The following is a 20243-nucleotide window of genomic DNA, read 5'->3' on the forward strand; positions in this document are numbered from 1 at the left end:
AAACCCTTTTTTTTTCTTTTCTGTTCTTGTGGGTTTGAATCTTTTCGGTTTTCTTTCTTTGTAAAGTAGAGTTGATGGATGCTTACTTAAAAAATAAGCCCTTTTGTTTGGAGTTTGAAAGAAAAGGTTTGTAACGTTGGCTTTGTGACATAAGCCATATACAACAAGGTAACAAATTTGTTGTTTTTTCCATCAAAATCAAGTGCTCCCTCTGTTTCAATTTATATGAACCATTTGATCAGGCATGAAGTTTAAAAAAAAAGTAACCCTTTTGAACTTGTGGTGTAAAATGAGACACACATATTTTATACTAATAATTACTAGTGGAGTCTATTTAAAAAAAATGTGATCTTTTTGCTTCTGAACTTTTTCCAAATGTTGGAAATACTGAAACTTTTTTTTTCCTTTTCTGTTTTTGGTGTTTATGCTCCCATCTCTCTATTTCGTTTTCAAGAGTTTGTCATTTTTGAAGCTCAATAAAAATACTACTTTTAGGAAGTTTGTACTCTTAAAGATGAAGTTTGGGAAAAAAAAAACAGTTTTTGATTTGGTATTTGAAAAAAAAAAGGGGTGGGGGGGGGGGGGGGGGTGGGGGGTTTGATGGTAGAAGAAATTTGAACTTCTGTAGTCTCTCCAAATATATATATATATATATATATAAAGAACCTCCAGTGTGTATATATATATATATATATACACACGCACTATATTACTCCCTCCGTCCCAATTTGTGTGACACACTTATGATCGTCTATTTCCATAGCTATAACTGATTTTACTAATTCCGATCTCATATCCATTACACGAAACATAGAGCCAACAGCGATTAAAATTTTAAAATCATGAGATGAGTCGATCTTCCAACATATTTTACTTATAGTTCCTCCTAGATGTGAAACTAGTTTGAATAGCTTTGAATCACAGTGATTGTAATTTGTATTAACAGCCAGCTTAGGAGACTTTAGTCATGTATTGTGCAAATTAAACTTGCTATAACCTCGGCTTGCTGTAGAGTGTGCATGAAACAACCCTTAAGATTTATGTTTTATGTGCCAAAATTTTAGCCGCACCAGTATTTGTACCATCTCCAGATTAACATTCTTAATACTATTTCCAATACACTATTCGTTTCTTTCATTTTCTGTGTTGCTTGTTTTCCTTTTTCTTTTGTAGTCACCATGGAAGATTTCGAGTTTAGTTTGAAAGATAGTCCTATACTTCTCCCGTACATTCGAAACCAGAGTCCCATGCGTAAGTATGAGTAGATTATATTACATACTTTTTTAATAGGTGTACTAACATAGGATAATTTGACTATATCTTCTATTTCCATTTTGAAGATGGGTGCTACGCGTATAGTACAACAGAAGCCGTATCGGCTTTATTTGCAGTAGAATACAATGAAGCACCCGTGGAACTGTCTGTACAGCAAATTATTGATCAAATGCCGCGAAACTTTCACTATGAACAAAAGGGCAAAAAAAGAAATAAAAAACATGAATGTTATTATGGCTCCCATGTTGATGCTCTCCACTATGCAAAGAGCATTGGTTTGTTTGAAGACACTGCCTATCCCAAAAGAGAGAGCAGCTGGGACATTGATTTTCCTGAGCCCCTCCCAAATGAGGTTTCTTTCTCCCTTTCCAAAATATTTTAGCTACTTAATTTTTTTTTTTTTTTTTAATTTTTGGCTAACACGTGTGATAGCAGGTGAAATATAAAATTGGATGTGTCACTCGTGTCCGTACGGCAGATATTGATGAAAAGTGGCAAAGGGAGCGCTTTGAGAATTTGGTCACTGCCGAGGATATCAATCGAGTGTTGGAGCACCAACCTATGGCTGGTGCAATTAGAGTCTACAAGAGTTTCGTGGATTTCAAGGGAGAGGTATTTATAGTTCTTACTCTTAAGAATGTTCGGCATATTCCTTTTGCCTCTTATGAAAGCAGTAGATACCTTCTTAATTTCCTTATGCTTTTGATTCTCATGGTTTTACTTCCTGTGTGACAATTATAGGACATATATCCTGCTAAATGCTGAGAATTATTAGTGGTATTCATTTAGTCTTGCTTCATGTTATTTCTATCGGTCCATGTTCTTTTGGTCATTTAAACTTATGCGTCATTGGATTTTTGGGCTCAATTGATCTGTTCCTCAGGAGGTAGATAGAAATATCAAACGCCACCAATCTTTTGGCAAAGAAGAATGGGGCTGAGATAATGTTTTTGTACATATGAGGTGCCTTGAGATTGCTGGTGCTAGATGCTTGATTTTTGCTGTGCAGTTTGTCTTTGTTGGAAATGCTGTAACTATAGCTGTATAAATAATAAAATTCTGAGACTGATGCTCACTTCTGCCTTTAGTCCTTGCTAAATATGGTCTGGCAGCTTGGTCTTTCAAACTGTCCTCTCAAATCTTCATTCTAATATAACCCCTTTGAAGTAAGTAAAATAATAGTTAATTTATTGCAGCGGAGTATAATTTAAAGGTTTAAGAGACAATTTTTGACATGTTATTGTGGACCATGCAATAACTTATTCTGCAACAGTTATTAGGGACCATTTCTACAGCAACTTCTTAATTCACACGAAGTGTGAATGCTTATATTTGACTGTCGAAAGAAAATGATTCTAATTTTTTTTATTGTAAAGATAATTACTTAACATCTCTTGTTATATGTCTTAATAATTAGTTTTTCTATTATTGTAGGAAGTTTACATGGGACGTGTTGGAAATGAGGACGCGGATGACAAACATCACGGACATTCTATACTAATAATAGGATGGGGGCGTAAGAATGAAGTAGATTATTTTCATATTAAGAATCAATGGGGTGATGAGTGGGGTGATAAAGGCTATGCCAAAGTTAGGAGAGACTTGATCTACAGACTAGCTTACCCCGAAGGTATTTTTCAAGTGGGTGATGCTGCCAAAAAGAAGAAGGGAAAAGATGTCCCTAGCAGCAGCGGGACCAGAAAACAGAAAGCCCACCGTTAGATTTGTTATTTGGAGTGTCTTTATTATTAGGAAGAGGATAATTGTTTACTTTTGAACCGTAACCGATCAAAAACTTTATTTTGTTGTTAGAGAACTGTTTGCTTTTGAACTGTAACCATCAAAAACTTCATTTTGTTGTTAGGAAGAGAAGAACTGAATGTTTTGAACCTTATTCCGATCAGAAACTTTATTTTGTTGTTAGGAAGAGGTGAATTGCTTATTTTGCTTTCCTGTTTTTCTCCTTGATCAAATATTAGCATTATGAGAAAGTTGTGTAATCATTTTAAAGCTCCTCAGCTAGTATAGAGTCGGGCTCTTCATCATCATCTGTGTAATTTACATCCATGGGGATATTTGCATTACCATTTCCTGATGTAATTGCTGATAGATATATCATACATCATTACATGCCATTTTTTCTCGCTGTTGCGAACTCTGAACCTGTATGTCCATCAGAGAAGTGATTGTTGCGCACAGGAACACTCATAAGTTGAACACATAGACATTCACCTATACATCCAAACATATTTTAAACTAATGCATTTAACTCTATGCTTTTTCCTGAATTTGCAGTACTACATGTTATTGGCATCACCTGAATTTGAACACAATCAAATAAAATCCCTTTTCTCCCAATAGAAAAGAGAGATAGGAGAAAAGTATTTTTGATCTAAGTCCTAATAGCATCCAGGGCACTAGTTGTCACACCCCTATGAGGAGTGTGACGGGCTCCGACCCGTAGGCCGGAATCACCTGACTTATCTGTCACTTTGAACATTATAAACCATAACTCAAAAGAACACACACGCGAGAAAAGGCCCAACATAGAAATATCCGATCATTTAGCACATATGTTCATATGCGGATTGACAAGGTTGCCACAACATAACGTATATCATAAAGCTGGCAAGGCTAACAGTAAAGTATCAAGAGCTCAAAATAAGGCCGACAAGGCCACCCATATATTATACAACAATATGAATCGGTGGAGCTATAAAACATGTAACTGTACACATACGTCTACGAGCCTCTACATAGAATACAAATGATCATAAGGACAATACTGTCACACCCTAACCCTATTAGGGTGTGATGGGCACCCGACCCTTACTTAGGGCCGAGCGAACCCTCAGACTCTTACCGCATACAAAATCACGCCATACTTTTTTTTTTCATCAAATAAGATAAAATACATAGCAAAATTCTCAGCAATCTCTTTTCTCGTAGCCTTTAAATCGAATAAATCTATAATTATACAAAATTTCATTACATAACATAGACCGACATATCAGCTGATGGAGCTGCATACTGATCGACAATCAATACCCACGGTTGTCCGCAAAGTCTCTAACATCCATCGAGAAAACATATCATACAAACTGCGACTCGCGACACTCCGGGAGCAAATGGAGCCGCCAATCCCAGCGGGGCATCTTCTATAATGGTCGCTAATCATCCGGGAGTACGCGCGGCATGAAACGCAGACCCCGAAGAACCGAGGGTCGAGTGCGGGAATAGGTGCGAGCATGTAAAGCCGAGAAATGCGTAACGAGAATCATGTCAATCCGGATGTGTGGGGCCGGCTAACAAATCATAATCGGAATCGGATGTACGAAAGTATATTGGGCGAGAACCTTATCATGATCGGAGGTGCGGAAGATTGATATACGAATCATGGTCGAGAGTCGAAGTACGAGAAAATACGTACCTTATCCGAAATATCAAAACGCTTGCTTTCGGATCATAAATAGTGCAAATCAAAGGCATGCGTGGGGCACGAGAAATATGGTCACCATAACACAACACATCATAACATACACACGGTACACAGGGATATATACCACGCGGGGCGGACGGATCATAACACACACACGGTACCGGGGACGGATACACGCCGGGAACCGAACATATCATAACATAGACGCGATACCCGGGAACCGGACATATACCACGAGAACCGGGAACCGACCACATCCTAATCCATATACCCGTGAATCGGGGACGGACATATACCACGGACCCCCGAACCGGCTCACGGTAACCTGAGACGGACATATACCACACAAGATGCTAGGAGCCTGCCACAAGTACTCGGAGACGGACATATACCACGGTACTCCGGAGACTGGCATATCATACTCCATATACACGGTAACCGGGGATGGACATATACCACATTACCCCGGAACCGAACACATCATACAATCAGAATATTCATAACAGATTACTTAAACAGAATGCCTATATCAGAATGCTTATATCAGAATGTTTATATCAGAATTTTTATGCCAGTATACTTGTATCAAAATACTTATGACAGAATACTTATATCAAAGTACTTATATCATGATACTTTTAGTAAAAAATACTTTTACCAAAATATTTACATCGCATTACTCATACCGATTTCTTATATCGAACCGCATATCCCATTGAATATTTACATCAGAGCGCTTATGTCGGAGTACCTATCTCAAAATATTCATATCAAAATACTTATATCAGGATTGGGAGTACTTATATCGAATTACTTGTACCGGAGTATCTATATCAGAATAGTCAAATCAGAATACTTGTAACGGAATACTTATGTCAGACTATTCATATCCGAGAGGGCATACGAATCATATCAACTCGGAACTAAGGAGCAGAATTACTACAAAGTACATTTCATAACTTAGTCCGAGCGGTAAGTCATTTAGAAAAGGAATAAGACGACAATCGTAGTACATACTTTTTAGATGTTCTGACAGATTATGTCAAAGCGAAACTTTTTGAGAACGTTTGAGTATGTCAAAGTATATCATAGGGCTCAACGGAATAGTTAAAACAACTATCGTTTAGTAGTCGGAACCATAACCAAGAGTTTCCTTTAACTATCGTACGAAGATAAGTCAAATAGAACAATGGGGAGGATTCGGGAATAGTGGGCCCACCTCGGATCAACAGGGGTGGCGTACACAATTTATGGATCAAAGGTCTTATGGAGTCATCCATGAGAGTTTTAGGGCATTCCGACTCCATTTGTGACAATTGCATACATATAGGTTACTTTGCCGACGAAATATTAAGAGACCAATTCAATCTCACTGAATGAGATGGAGCTAATTTCAATCTCGGATTTCTAGGAACAGAGTCATATCTAAGGCTCGCGTCCGAGCCCATTATGTTTAGAACATGCCAAAGAAGAAAGGACAAGGCTTTACATACCTTAATTGCGCCTTACGCTCGTCCAAATTCAATTCCCGTTTCGCCCAAAATCTACAAATGGTCATATTTACCAATTGTCAATAGTAAGATTTTTAGCATCCAAACCTTTAGTTCACTACTTGTCTACAGAAATTTGGGCAGCATCTCCCCTATAAGTTTGCGCCCCGAGAATACAACTCGGCTCGAATATCAACAACCATACCAATAACAACACTAACAACATCAACATTCAATACCAAACACATTATAGCATAAATAGTCCCTCTTTCTACATAATGTAACAACTTCGACTCCAACTTCACACTTTCAAACTAATATCAACATTTTCATATTCATTCTCTAATTCAAGGCCATTCAAATGCAAATCAAGAGAATTTCACATTATTCCACAAATTATACAAAAGTTCCGCCGAAACCATAATTCATCCAAAACTTCCAACCTTCGACATACACTTCCACAACACATTTTTGTCTTCCAATCTCATTAACAACAATCACATTTTGCACTTTAACAAATCATTTCCATAATTACATAAAAACTATATCAAAGTACATAATTTCCCATAACGACTTTCAACTACTTCCAATGCCAACTTAAATCGTTCAACTCTTATTTACATCATAAATGCCACAACAACACAACTAACAAACCAAATGGACTTCAAATCATTTTCCTTTCCTTGTCTATACCACATGGCCACACACATATATGCACACACCCACACGGCCATGCACACACACACACCATAATTTCATGATTTTCATGCACTTTTAATCATCATAGCACATATACTTCTTCCATAACATAAAGGGATGAAATTCTTACCTTCTTCTTCAAAGTTCCATTTGCCACCAAAGTCACTTTCTTGCCAAGATAATTATACCACTTTGTAGAGAATCTTGAACTTAGTAGGAATACAAGCAAATTATAATTTTTGAATCAAAGTTGAAGGCTTGGAAAATTTTTTTTTCCTCTCTTTGGCCGTCCCCTCTCCTCTCTTTCTTTCTTTCTTTTTTTTTCTTGAACTAAAATGAAGACTCCTCATATATATATATATATATCTCTTCCAAGTCATGTGAGGGGCACATGCCCTCCTCTACACTTTTCTAGATTTTTCTTTTTCTTTTTCTTGAATTTTTCCCAAAATAAAAGATGACTTATTTTGTCATCCTTTCCCCTTATTTTTCTTCACATGGCCAATATGGCCCTTTTGGAACCTTCATGAACTCCTTTTGTAAAATTTTCGTTTTGCCCCTCGACTTTTCTCAATATTACCATTTTACCCCTAGCCTTCCACATTATTTCCATAAACCATTTTGCGAATTTCTCTTTTTACCCTTAGCCTCTCACAATATTTTCATACTAATAATAGTCATAAATAATATTCACGACAACTCGTACATTAAAATAACTCTTGAAAATGATCTTGTCCTTAACTTGCCGCGACTTTCTCGAATTATCCGAAGGTATGAAATACGGGATATAACATCCTCCCCCCCTTTAGAACATTCGTCCTCGAATGTTCAACTGATCTTATGGGTGTTATAATATTCCGGGAGGGTCCCTCTTTATTCTTTCATTCCAAATACGTACCCAACAACGTATATACACAATGTGTCTTTATCGCTTAGTACCCATCGCGGTCCAGTTACCCTTATGGGTACTTGTAATTCGAATTTACTCAACTTGTTAGTTCGTGACATTTCTGAATCCTTACCGCAGCTTTTCTTTATTTCCTTCTCTCCTATTTTTCGACAAAGTATACTTGTCTTTTGCAACCCAATCTTTGGAATTTCTTGCATACTTCCCAGGGGGTCACCCATCTTGAAATTGCTCCCCCTTGAGCACGCTTAACCTCAAAACTTTGGTGGAATTTAGGGCTTTAATGCTTCTATAATTGCGTCCACTTCCTCGTAGGACCTTTACTACATGAGTTGAGGTTAGTCGAGGCCTTACAGATTTCGGGACGCCCTCGTAACACATCTTTTCTTCTACAATTACCATTTTACCCTTTTTGACCCTCAGTGTTCACCTTTCACTTTCGTGTGTAACGACCTTTCGTCCTAGGTCCCCAGATTCCTGATGGTAACAGATATACCTTCATTTCCACTAATTCATAAATGTCCGGATATCAGTCCGTTCGAATTCCTACTCAACGCTTTTACATAATAGTCTGTAGCAAAATTGATTGTCAACTTCCTGAATCCTCCATCAGACCTTGTTCCTCTTATACCATCTGTTGACACCCAATTTTGTCCCTCCTTTATTTAATTTACTCGGGTTTCTAAATTTACTGACAAGCTAAATACTTTATTTTTCACCGTTTTATTACTATTACTATTAATATCACTACTTTTATTTTCAACATTATGAGCATTACTTTATCACAAATTTTAAACGGTTAGTCATCGTTTTATTTTTCGGGTTCGGACCCGCCAAATTAATTACGAGACAACACTTTGTTAAATCCTTATTTTTTATACATATTAATTATTAATCATCTTGGCATAGCATATATTGTACTATTTATCAAATTAGAAGCCCAAAAATAATTAAATAACGGAGGAAGGACCATCCACAATTTCAGCCAAATTAATGGCCCAAAATACAAATACAATATTATTTCCCTACCCAAATAAACAACTCACATTTCAATACCCAACCCACATTCTCAACCCATATTTTCAGCCCACACCACAATATTCAATCCAGCCCATACCTGAAATTGACCCGACCCGGTCCAACCCAATTCTCTTATTTTTTCTTCTTACCCTAATCTCTTTCTCTTTTCTTTCCTTTTTCCAAAAACCCTTCAGCCGCCCCCTCTTCTTTCTCCTCTCCTCATCTTCATCTCTTTCCCCTCTCTCTTTCCCGCTTCTCTCTCCTCCTTCGTCTCCCTCCTCACGCTCCTCGCCACTTTCCCCTGTTCCCCACTCCTCTGCCCCCTCCACTTTCCTCTGTCCCCGCTCCTCTCTCTCTCTCTCATACGCTCCTTTTTTTAAACCGAATCAAAACCCTATAAAGGGACTGTTCTTGAGTCGTTTTAGGGGGGGGGGGATTCAACATTTTTTCCATCTTTTTCTACTACTCTAATCCGAGATCTTAAGACTCGTTTAAGCATTCAGGGATTTTGATGAGCAAGGACCCGAATCAACAGATTTGGAATCTACAAAACTCCCCTACGAAACACAAGTTTTAACCACCAAAAACAGCCAACAATTACTCTATTTTAATTTCTTTTTCTGTTTTAAAACTTTAATTACTTTAATCGGGTTCGAATTCGTTCAAGTTCGAGCGTAGATTCGAGACCCCGACGCCTCAGTTCATTGCACACAAAAAAGGTAAACCTTGAAACGCTCGTCGCTTTTAATCTTCAGCTTCTGTTTAGATTGAAATTCTAGCTTACTTCTGATTTTTTTGTTAGTAGTTATATATTTTCTTTGTTGTTGTACTATTTGGTTGATGCTTGGGAGCTGTTAGGATAGGATATTCGTTGCTAGAATGAATTTAAAAGACGTATACAGTAATTTGGATGTTTAGACTGAATTTCAGAACTTAGAATCGATTTAGAGCCCAATATACATAGGATATACAGTTGGTATGTATTCGATATACATCTGATATACCCACCGTGGTATGTATATCTTAGGTATGTCAGTATGTAATTAAAATAAGATTGGTACTAATTGTCTTTCCTTGTAAGTTTAAAGTTTTCCCTGTTTTGATTAATGCTAATATGAAACAATGGTAGCAAGCATGGATTACGTGTTCTTCTGTGATTTAGAGGTTGCTACTGCATAAGTTTTGTATCAATCAGGTTCTGAAATTGTATTAAATAGCAGAAAGATTAATCCAACCTATCTAGGTATCTTAATCCCTTTGGGTCTAATTCTGTGTTTTCTCATGATGTGTGTGTAGTCTGATACATATTCATACTTAAAGTGGTTAGTGATTATTTTTCTCTATGTTTGTCCATGTCTATATAGTTGTTAGTTAAATCCGCTGTTTGGTTGTCCATGGATGTGTTGTGAATGTTCTGTCCACATATTAGTCGCATATTAGTCACAGTTACTATCCAAGCATGTCCAGATTGGCATTAAGATCACCTATCTCTTAAAAGGTTGTGAGATGAAAGTAGCTTAGACCAATATGATATTCCGTAAGATACCTAATTGTACTGCTATTAGATTGATGAAGTTTCAACTGATTACATTAATGTGTTAAGATAAATTTCAAAACTGTGTAATATGAAATTTAGATGTGTCTGCCTCAAACACAAATGATTTGTAAATATCTGTGCACTTATCTGATCTCTTTTTGGTGATTTAAGATATATCAAATGATAGTTTAAGGACTGGCTTGTGCCTAAGTATTGTTTGAATGGCTTTATGCTTGTTTGACTTTTCAGTAACTCACTTAAGATTAATCATCTGAGTCTTATATGCTAAGCATTTGCCCTCCGTTGAGTCAGGAAATTGTAGTCTAGTTTCGTGTCCTGTCATACATGATAAAAGTTATTTTAAACATCAAGTTGGCTGGTTCTATCACATACGAGTATAATCTGATTTCATCTTTGCTTAACTCCCTTGTTGAATAGCTGTACAGACCAGATCTTGAAGCATCTTGTGTAGCATGAACATCAAACCTTATTTTGTCCTGTTTTACTCCTTGAACTCTACCTTATTGATTATGATCTACCACTATTCTTGTACTAGATATGTCATCATGCACCATTAAATAAGTATTGCATAATCCTTCCCCTTCAAACATGCTGTAATTTGCCTGTTTCTTTATCTTGGCTGCTGCATACACATGCTGCTCCGAGCCGCTGTTTCCTGCTGATGTTTTGCATAACATTCCTGCTCCTTTGTGACTTGTTTTTCTTGTGTGCTTCCTACTCTAATTAAAACATCTATATGGCTGCTCTGTGCAATTATATGGCCCCATATCATTTCATCTTGTTTAGTATTGTGACCTACTTCTGATCCTGTGTCCTGTGTCTAGAAGTTTGTTCTCCAACTGTTCTTCTTCTTTTTTGCTTCTCTAAACAGAAGTCGTTCAACCTTCTGCCAAGGTCTCCTGATTATAATTGTTTTACTCACCTCTTGTCGCACCTGTTCTCTTTGTTTTCTTGTATATACATGTATATGACTGGTATACTTTAGCCTATACATTCTTATGAATGTGTATACCTGAGATGTACCAAAATATACATAGTATATACGCAATCTACTAAACTGTTTTGAGTGCATATTTTACGTGTTTAATTTTATGCATCTAATTTTATGCATCGATGATGTACTAATCTTTTTCTTTTCGTTTCTATGCATGAACATCGCATATGAGTCCCTCGGACTCGTCATCTCCTGCATTCGATGTTGGGCCAAAAGCCCAACGTAATTCCTCCAGTAGCAGCCAATCCGCAACCAAACAAGGAATAATAAGTGGGCCAAAGCCCAATAGCAAAACAGACCGCAGACGTCCGAAAATGGGCCTAACCCATTCACTCTTTACTCTCTTCCTTATTTTCATTTGTGTATTTTATTTGCTTTGTATGACTAACATTTTATTTTATCTTATTAGATTATATGAACCTTAGTGACATTAAGGGTTTTAGTGTAGTAATGGGTAGTTAATTCCACAACTACATTCATTTCTATTATCTAACTATTTATAATACCTATAACATTTATTGGAGTAATTGATTTTCAAATAGCATGACTATATATTTCGACTAAAGGAATCGTAATTTATGCTTACTATCTTAAAAACTTAAAACGTTACAAATTTTACACTAACATTAGCTTATTCTAAGAAATAAAAGGCAAACTAGTTTCAACGAATAACTCTTTCACTTTAGTTCTTTTCTAACACTTGAAATACATATTTATTTAAAACAATCTTCGCACAATATACATTAAACTAATAGTCTTTCTATGAAACCCTTAAATTTTATTTAATATTAATCTTACAATAACTCTTTTTAATTTGTGAGTCGGCATAACTCACTTTTTCCCCAAATACATATAAACGTTACACATTCCCTTTTTTAGTTTATTATAACTAAACTCTTATGAAATCACTACCTTTTACAAGTTTTACTTTAAACAACATTTTTACTTCTATTTATAACTTTAACAATACTTTCAAGATATTTTCTTAAATATTTAAAATACTACATTTACAGTTAGCCTAATTAATAATAAGTCCGGTCGGTTAACCATTGTTAATGGGTCTTAAAGGGTGCCTAATACCTTCCCTTTAGACTAATTGAACCCTTACCTAGAACCTCAAGTTTCGCAGACCTTAAACAGAGCTAACTTTAGAAAATAACTTTAATAAACTTTAGGTGTCCTAATTCACCATAAATAATTAGGTGGCGACTCCTTAAAACAAATAAACAAAAATACGAATCACCAAAATGTCGTACTTCTACTTTAGCCCGGGTTAAAATGGGGTGTGACACCATCTCCCTGTACATAGCAAATAGCAATAATGCCTTACAGAACATACGGCTATATCACATTCTGGCCATCCAGAACTGCCAATTTCAGGTAACAGGTCAAATGTATCAATACTTACCATAGTGAGCTTTTTCATATTATCATTTGCCTCTTTCCGTCGCATGTAAGGCTTACATAAGAAATTTCATTTCCTATGGCTTGGCTCTATCGCACGATCTGAGACAGAAAGAAGGTCAACAATCCCTAGATGCCCTGTAGCCTCCTGTTTATCAATGTGGCGCGCTTCACACCATAAACAGGACTCTACCGAACATGACTTTGCAGACAAACCCTAGGACAGACCTGCTCTGATACCACTTTGTCACACCCTAACCCTATTAGGGTGTGATGGGCACCCGACCCTTACTTAGGGCCGAGCGAACCCTCAGACTCTTACCGCATACAAAATCACGCCAAACTTTTTAAAATCAAATAAGATAAAATACATAGCAAAATTTTCAGCAATCTCTTTTCTCGTAGCCTTTAAATCGAACAAATCTATAATTATACAAAATTTCATTACATAACACAGAACGACATATCAGCTGATGGAGCTGCATACAGACTGACAATCAATACCCACGACGCTGTCTGCAAAGTCTCTAACATCCATCCAGAAAACATATCATACAAACTCTGACTCGGCGACACTCCGGAGCAAATGGAGCCGCCAATCCAATCGGGGCATCTTCTATAATGGCTGCTAATCATCTAGGAGTACCTGCGCGGCATGAAACGCAGCCCCCGAAGAACCGAGGGTCAGTACGGAATAGGTACTGAGCATGTAAAGCCAGAAATACTGTAACAGAATCATAAGCCAATCCAGATGTACGGGACTGCAGCTAACAAATCATAATCGGAATCAGATGTACAGAAGTATATCGGACAGAACCTTATCATGATCAGAGGTGCGGAAGATTGATATACATAATCATGGTCAGAGTCAGAAGTACAGAAAATACGTACCTTATCCAGAATATCAAAACGCTTACTTTTAGATCATACATAGTGCAAATCAAAGGCATGCATGGGGCACAGAAATATGGTCACCATAACACAACACATCATAACATACACACGTTACCTGGGGACATATACCACGCCGGGGAACCGGACAGATCATAACACATACACGGTACCCGGGGACAGATACCACGCCGGGAAACCGAACATATCATAACATAGACGCGGTACCCCGGGAATAGGACATATACCACGAGAACTCGGGAATCGACCACATCCTAATCCATATACCCGGTAACTGGGGACGGACATATACCACAGTACCCCAGAACCGTTCACGGCAACCGGAGACGGACATATACCACGGACTCGGGGCCGGCCACAGTACTCGGAGACGGACATATACCACGGTCTCTGGAGGCGGCATATCATACTCCATATACACGGTAACGGGGACGGATATATACCACGGTACCCGGAACCGAACACATCATACAATCGGAATATTCATATGATTACTTAAACAGAATGCCTATATCAGAATGCTTATATCAGAATGTTTATATCAGAATTTTTATGCCAGTATACTTGTATCAAAATACTTATGACAGAGTACTTATATCAAAGTACTTATATCATGATACTTTTAGTAAAAATACTTTTACCAAAATATTTACATCAGATTACTCATAACAGATTTCTTATATCGAACCGCATATCCACATCAGAATATTCACATCAGAGCGCTTATGTCGGAGTACCTATCTCAAAATATTCATATCAAAATACTTATATCAGGATTGGGAGTACTTATATCGAATTACTTGTACCGGAGTATCTATATCAGAATAGTCAAATCAGAATACTTGTAACGGAATACTTATGTCGGACTATTCATGTCGAGAGGGCATACGAATCATATCAACTCGGAACTAAGGAGCAGAATTACTACAAAGTACATTTCATAACTTAGTCCGAGCGGTAAGTCATTTAGAAAAGGAATAAGACGACAATCGTAGTACATACTTTTTAGATGTTCTGACAGATTATGTCAAAGCGAAACTTTTTGAGAACGTTTGAGTATGTCAAAGTATATCATAAGACTCAACGGAATAGTTAAAACAACTATCGTTTAGTAGTCGGAACCATAACCAAGAGTTTCCTTTAACTATCGTACGAAGATAAGTCAAATAGAACAATGGGGAGGATTCGGGAATAGTGGGCCCACCTCGGATCAACAGGGGTGGCGTACACAATTTATGGATCAAAGGTCTTATGGAGTCATCCATGAGAGTTTTAGGGCATTCCGACTCCATTTGTGACAATTGCATACATATAGGTTACTTTGCCGACGAAATATTAAGAGACCAATTCAATCTCACTGAATGAGATGGAGCTAATTTCAATCTCGGATTTCTAGGAATAGAGTCGTATCTAAGGCTCGCGTCCGAGCCCATTATGTTTAGAACATGCCAAAGAAGAAAGGACAAGACTTTACATACCTTAATTGCGCCTTACGCTCGTCCAAATTCAATTCCCGTTTCGTCCAAAATCTACAAATGGTCATATTTACCAATTGTCAATAGTAAGACTTTTAGCATTCAAACCTTTAGTTCACTATTTGTCTACAGAAATTTGGGCAGCATCTCCCCTATAAGTTTGCCGCCCCGAGAATACAACTCGGCTCAGAATATCAACAACCATACCAATAACAACACTAACAACATCAACATTCAATACCAAACACATTATAGCATAAATAGTCCCTCTTTCTACATAATGTAACAACTTCGACTCCAACTTCACACTTTCAAACTAATATCAACATTTTCATATTCATTCTCTAATTCAAGGCCATTCAAATGCAAATCAAGAGAATTTCACATTATTCCACAAATTATACAAAAGTTCCGCCGAAACCATAATTCATCCAAAACTTCCAACCTTCGACATACACTTCCACAACACATTTTTGTCTTCCAATCTCATTAACAACAATCACATTTTGCACTTTAACAAATCATTTCCATAATTACATAAAAACTATATCAAAGTACATAATTTCCCATAACGACTTTCAACTACTTCCAATGCCAACTTAAATCGTTCAACTCTTATTTACATCATAAATGCCACAACAACACAACTAACAAACCAAATGGACTTCAAATCATTTTCCTTTCCTTGTCTATACCACACGGCACACACATATATGCACACACCCACACGGCCATGCGCACACACACCATAATTTCATGATTTTCATGCACTTTTAATCATCATAGCACATATACTTCTTCCATAACATAAAGGGATGAAATTCTTACCTTCTTCTTCAAAGTTTCACTTGCCACCAAAGTCACTTTCTTGCCAAGATAATTATACCACTTTGTAGAGAATCTTGAACTTAGTAGGAATACAAGCAGATTATAATTTTTGAATCAAAGTTGAAGGCTTGGAATTTTTTTTTCCTCTCTTTGGCCGTCCCCTCTCCTCTCTTTCTTTCTTTCTTTCTTTTTCTTGAACTAAAATGAAGACTCCTCATATATATATATATATATATATCTCTTCTAAGTCATGTGAGGGGCACATGCCCTCCTCTACACTTTTCTAGATTTTTCTTTTTCTTTTTCTTGAATTTTTCCCAAAATAAAAGATGACTTATTTTGTCATCCTTTCCCCTTATTTTTCTTCACATGGCCAATATGGCCCTTTTGGAACCTTCATGAACTCCTTTTTTAAAATTTTCGTTTTGCCCCTCGACTTTCCTCAATATTACCATTTTACCCCTAGCCTTCCACATTATTTCCATAAACTATTTTGCGAATTTCTCTTTTTACCCTTAGCCTCTCACAATATTTTCATACTAATAATAGTCATAAATAATATTCACGACAACTCGTACATTAAAATAACTCTTGAAAATGATCTTGTCCTTAACTTGCCGCGACTTTCTCGAATTATCCGAAGGTATGAAATACGGGATATAACAAATACCAAATAGACTGCAGCTCCAAAGTAAGTGGAGTGCTTCTGAGAATCTGCTGATAGAACACCTACGGGTCTGATCCGTCTCTCTGCCTACCTGCGGGCATGAGCGCAGTATCCACAAGAAGGGACGTCAGTACGAAAAATGTACTGAGTATGTAAGGCATGAATAACAACATAATATAGATATGGAAGGTAACATGGAATAAGAGAGATAACCTGTACATCTGGATGCCTCATCAGGCAGATGTCATGCATGCTCAGCTTTTAAAAAAAGCTTTTCTTACATACATATATATAATATCATCATCATAACGTACCGGGCCTTTTCAGCACTCGGTGTGTAACGTACCCGGCCCTTTCGGGACTCGGTGTGTAACGTACCTGGCCCTTTCGGGACTCGGTGTGTAACGTACCCGGCCCTTTCGGGACTCGGTGTGTAATACCAACTGATTGAATCCGCGACTTTTGTAGGACAAAAAAAAAAGTTGAACCAAACTAATACAAAAAAAAAAAAAAAAAAAAACATAAATAGCATTCACGCACTAATTTAGTGCGTGAAAGGACCAAACTGCAAAAATAACAGTTTGGCCTTTCACGCACAAAATTTGTGCGTGAATGAGGCCTACATATTTTGTCAGCTCTTTGTCTCTTCTTTGCTCTCTTTCCTTGCACCATCTTCAACCATTCCCTTCATTTTCTTCTTCTTATTAATTACTTTTCCTCCTCTTTTTTTTTATTTTTTATGGTGAACAAATAAATGGGTCCTTTTTTTTTTTAAGTTGAGAATCAAAGAATATTGAGAACACATATAGATTTTTTGACGGTGCACCTTTTATTCTTTTTTAATTCTTCTTTTTGTTTTCCTGTTATTATTCTGCTAGGATCTTGGTCTATCTAATCTTGTTTGATTTATCTTCTCTGTTTCATCGTGTATAGTTCATTTTGGGGTCCGGAACCAAAATGACTCAATAAAAAATCAAGTGAACCAAAATATCCCAACAAAAAAAAAAAGTTACTGAGACGGAGCCGTTAACTGCTTTAGCGCAGTATTTTACTACGCTAAAGATTTTTTTTTTTTTGTATAGCGCGATTTTTCTTTGCGCTATAGCTAGCACTGAAGAAAAAAAATTTGGTAAACTTTTTTTTTTTTTTTTGTTGAAAAAACTTAGTGTTTAATCAAGACATAACTTTATTTTAAATATAAATCTAATTCTAAAAAATATAAGGTGAAAAACTAGTTGCAAAGTGGTCAAACTTTAGATGGTCATAACTTTGCGCTTGGTCAAAGTATGGAAAAAACACTAAGTTTTTTCAAACAAAACTTACTTCGGGCACCTTTTCAACCCCTAAAATGACTATCCGAACATCTATGTATCCTTGATGTATTGGGCCTACATTATTGTACGCAGAAAAAAATATCAAGTTCTATATAAAATATTGACGTTTCGGAGTCTTGACACACGACTAATCGCTGGTCAAAGTATGAAAAAAACACTAAGTTTTTTCAAACAAAACTTACTTCGGGCACCTTTTCAACCCCTAAAATGACTGTCCGAACGTCTATCTATCCTTGATGTATTGGGCCTACATTATTGTACGCAGAAAAAATATCAGGTTCTATATAAAATATTGACGTTTCGGAGTCTTGATACACGACTAATCGTTGGTCAAAGTATGGAAAAAACACTAAGTTTTTTCAAACAAAACTTACTTCGGGCACCTTTTCAACCCCTAAAATGACTATCCGAACGTTTATGTATCCTTGATGTATTGGGCCTACATTATTGTACGCAGAAAAAATATCAGGTTCTATATAAAATATTGACGTTTCGGAGTCTTGATACACGACTAATCGTTGGTCAAAGTATGGAAAAAACACTAAGTTTTTTCAAACAAAACTTACTTCGGGCACCTTTTCAACCCCTAAAATGACTATCCGAACGTTTATGTATCCTTGATGTATTGGGCCTACATTATTGTACGCAGAAAAAAATATCAGGTTCTATATAAATATTAACGTTTCGGAGTCTTGACACACGACTAATCATTGGTCAAAGTATGGAAAAAACACTAAGTTTTTTCAAAAAAAAAAAAAAAAATTACCAAATTTTTTTCTTCAGTGCTAGCTATAGCGCAGTAAAATACTGCGCTATGCAAAAAAAAAAAAAAATTCTTTAGCGTAGTAAAATACTGCGCAAAAGCAGTTAACGGCTTCGTCTCCGTAACTTTTTTTTTTGTTGGGGTATTTTGGTTCACTTGATTTTTTATTGATTCATTTTGGTTCCGGACACCAAAATGAACTATACACAGTGAAACAGAGAAAGATAAATCAAACAGTATTAGATAGACCAAGATCCTAGCAGAATAATAACAGGAAAACAAAAAGAAGAATTAAAAAAGAATAAAAGGTGCACCGTCAAAAAATCTATATGTGTTCTCAATATTCTTTGATTCTCAACTAAAAAAAAGAGGACCCTTTATTTGTTCACCATAAAAAAAAAAAAAAAATAGAGGAGGAAAAGTAATTAATAAGAAGAAGAAAATGAAGGGAATGGTTGAAGATGGTGCAAGGAAAGAGAGCAAAGAAGAGACAAAGATCTGACAAAATATGTAGGCCTCATTCACGCACAAATTTTGTGCGTGAAAGGCCAAACTGTTATTTTTGCAGTTTGGTCCTTTCACGCACTAAATTAGTGCGTGAATCCTATTTATGTTATATATTTTTTTTGTATTAGTTTGGTTCAACTTTTTTTTTGTCCTATAAAAGTCGCGGATTCCCAATCGATTAGTGGTTGCACAATAGGTGCCGTACACTGGTGACTATAGCACAAATTTTATTTCGGTGTAGTAAAATACATACATACATACATACATACATAGATACATATATATATACATATATATATATATATATACATATATATATATATACATACATATATATATACATACATATATATATATATATATATATATATATATATATATATATATATATATATATATATATATATATATATATATGAGAGCCAAATAAAAGCTATAACTACTTCGGAGTGATGTAAGGTCGGTAACCTCCGATTTTCATGATGGAATTATCATCATAGCTATATCTCACCTTGAAGGAACAATTATTATAAGGTGAGATCAACAAAAATAAATAAAATCGAGAAAATCATGAAATAATCTCAATAATCTCATAATAGTATTAACATCATAAGCTTTGGAATTTCTAGAATTAAAATCATCATCATCATAATCATCATAGAAACATTCTCATCTTGTAAAAACATGTCCGTTGTTGTTGTCACAAAAGCTTATAGAATCATAAATCTTTGACTAGGCAAATAGGGACATTTTGTAAAATATTTATGGATTATCAAGAAAGAAGTCATGCCTTTGAATCATAAACTCTATGAATCATGAATTTCTAGCTTTTGAGAATAAGAATATTCTTGGAAAACATTTATGGATTCACATAAAGGGATCATGGGACATTTGGAAAACACCTATTGGATTCATAAGAAAGGAATCATGCCTTTAGAAGAAAGGACTAGCCTTAACATACCGGAAGATAA

General features: G+C 36.2%; 1 protein-coding gene across 1 annotated transcript; it reads left to right on the forward strand.

Annotated features, from left to right (window-relative positions):
• The first annotated feature begins 1178 nt into the window (after nt 1-1178).
• Nucleotides 1179-2997, forward strand: LOC132066969 (uncharacterized). The gene is made up of 5 exons (XM_059460154.1): nt 1179-1251; nt 1341-1627; nt 1711-1887; nt 2285-2317; nt 2710-2997. The coding sequence occupies exons 1-5, from the start codon at nt 1179-1181 to the stop codon at nt 2995-2997; spliced, it is 858 nt and encodes a 285-aa protein (XP_059316137.1).
• Nucleotides 2998-20243: the final 17246 nt, after the last annotated feature.

The sequence above is a fragment of the Lycium ferocissimum genome, chromosome 1 (genome assembly GCF_029784015.1).
Source record: "Lycium ferocissimum isolate CSIRO_LF1 chromosome 1, AGI_CSIRO_Lferr_CH_V1, whole genome shotgun sequence".
Classification (NCBI taxonomy): Eukaryota; Viridiplantae; Streptophyta; class Magnoliopsida; order Solanales; family Solanaceae; genus Lycium; species Lycium ferocissimum.

Excerpts from the sequence above, each read along its gene's own strand:
- LOC132066969 (XM_059460154.1), top strand. The coding sequence starts at position 1,179 with ATGGAAGATTTCGAGTTTAGTTTGAAAGATAGTCCTATACTTCTCCCG. Across the intron at positions 1,628-1,710 it reads CTGAGCCCCTCCCAAATGAG|GTGAAATATAAAATTGGATG; the intron begins GTTTCTTTCTCC and ends GTGTGATAGCAG. Across the intron at positions 1,888-2,284 it reads TCGTGGATTTCAAGGGAGAG|TTTGTCTTTGTTGGAAATGC; the intron begins GTATTTATAGTT and ends TTTGCTGTGCAG.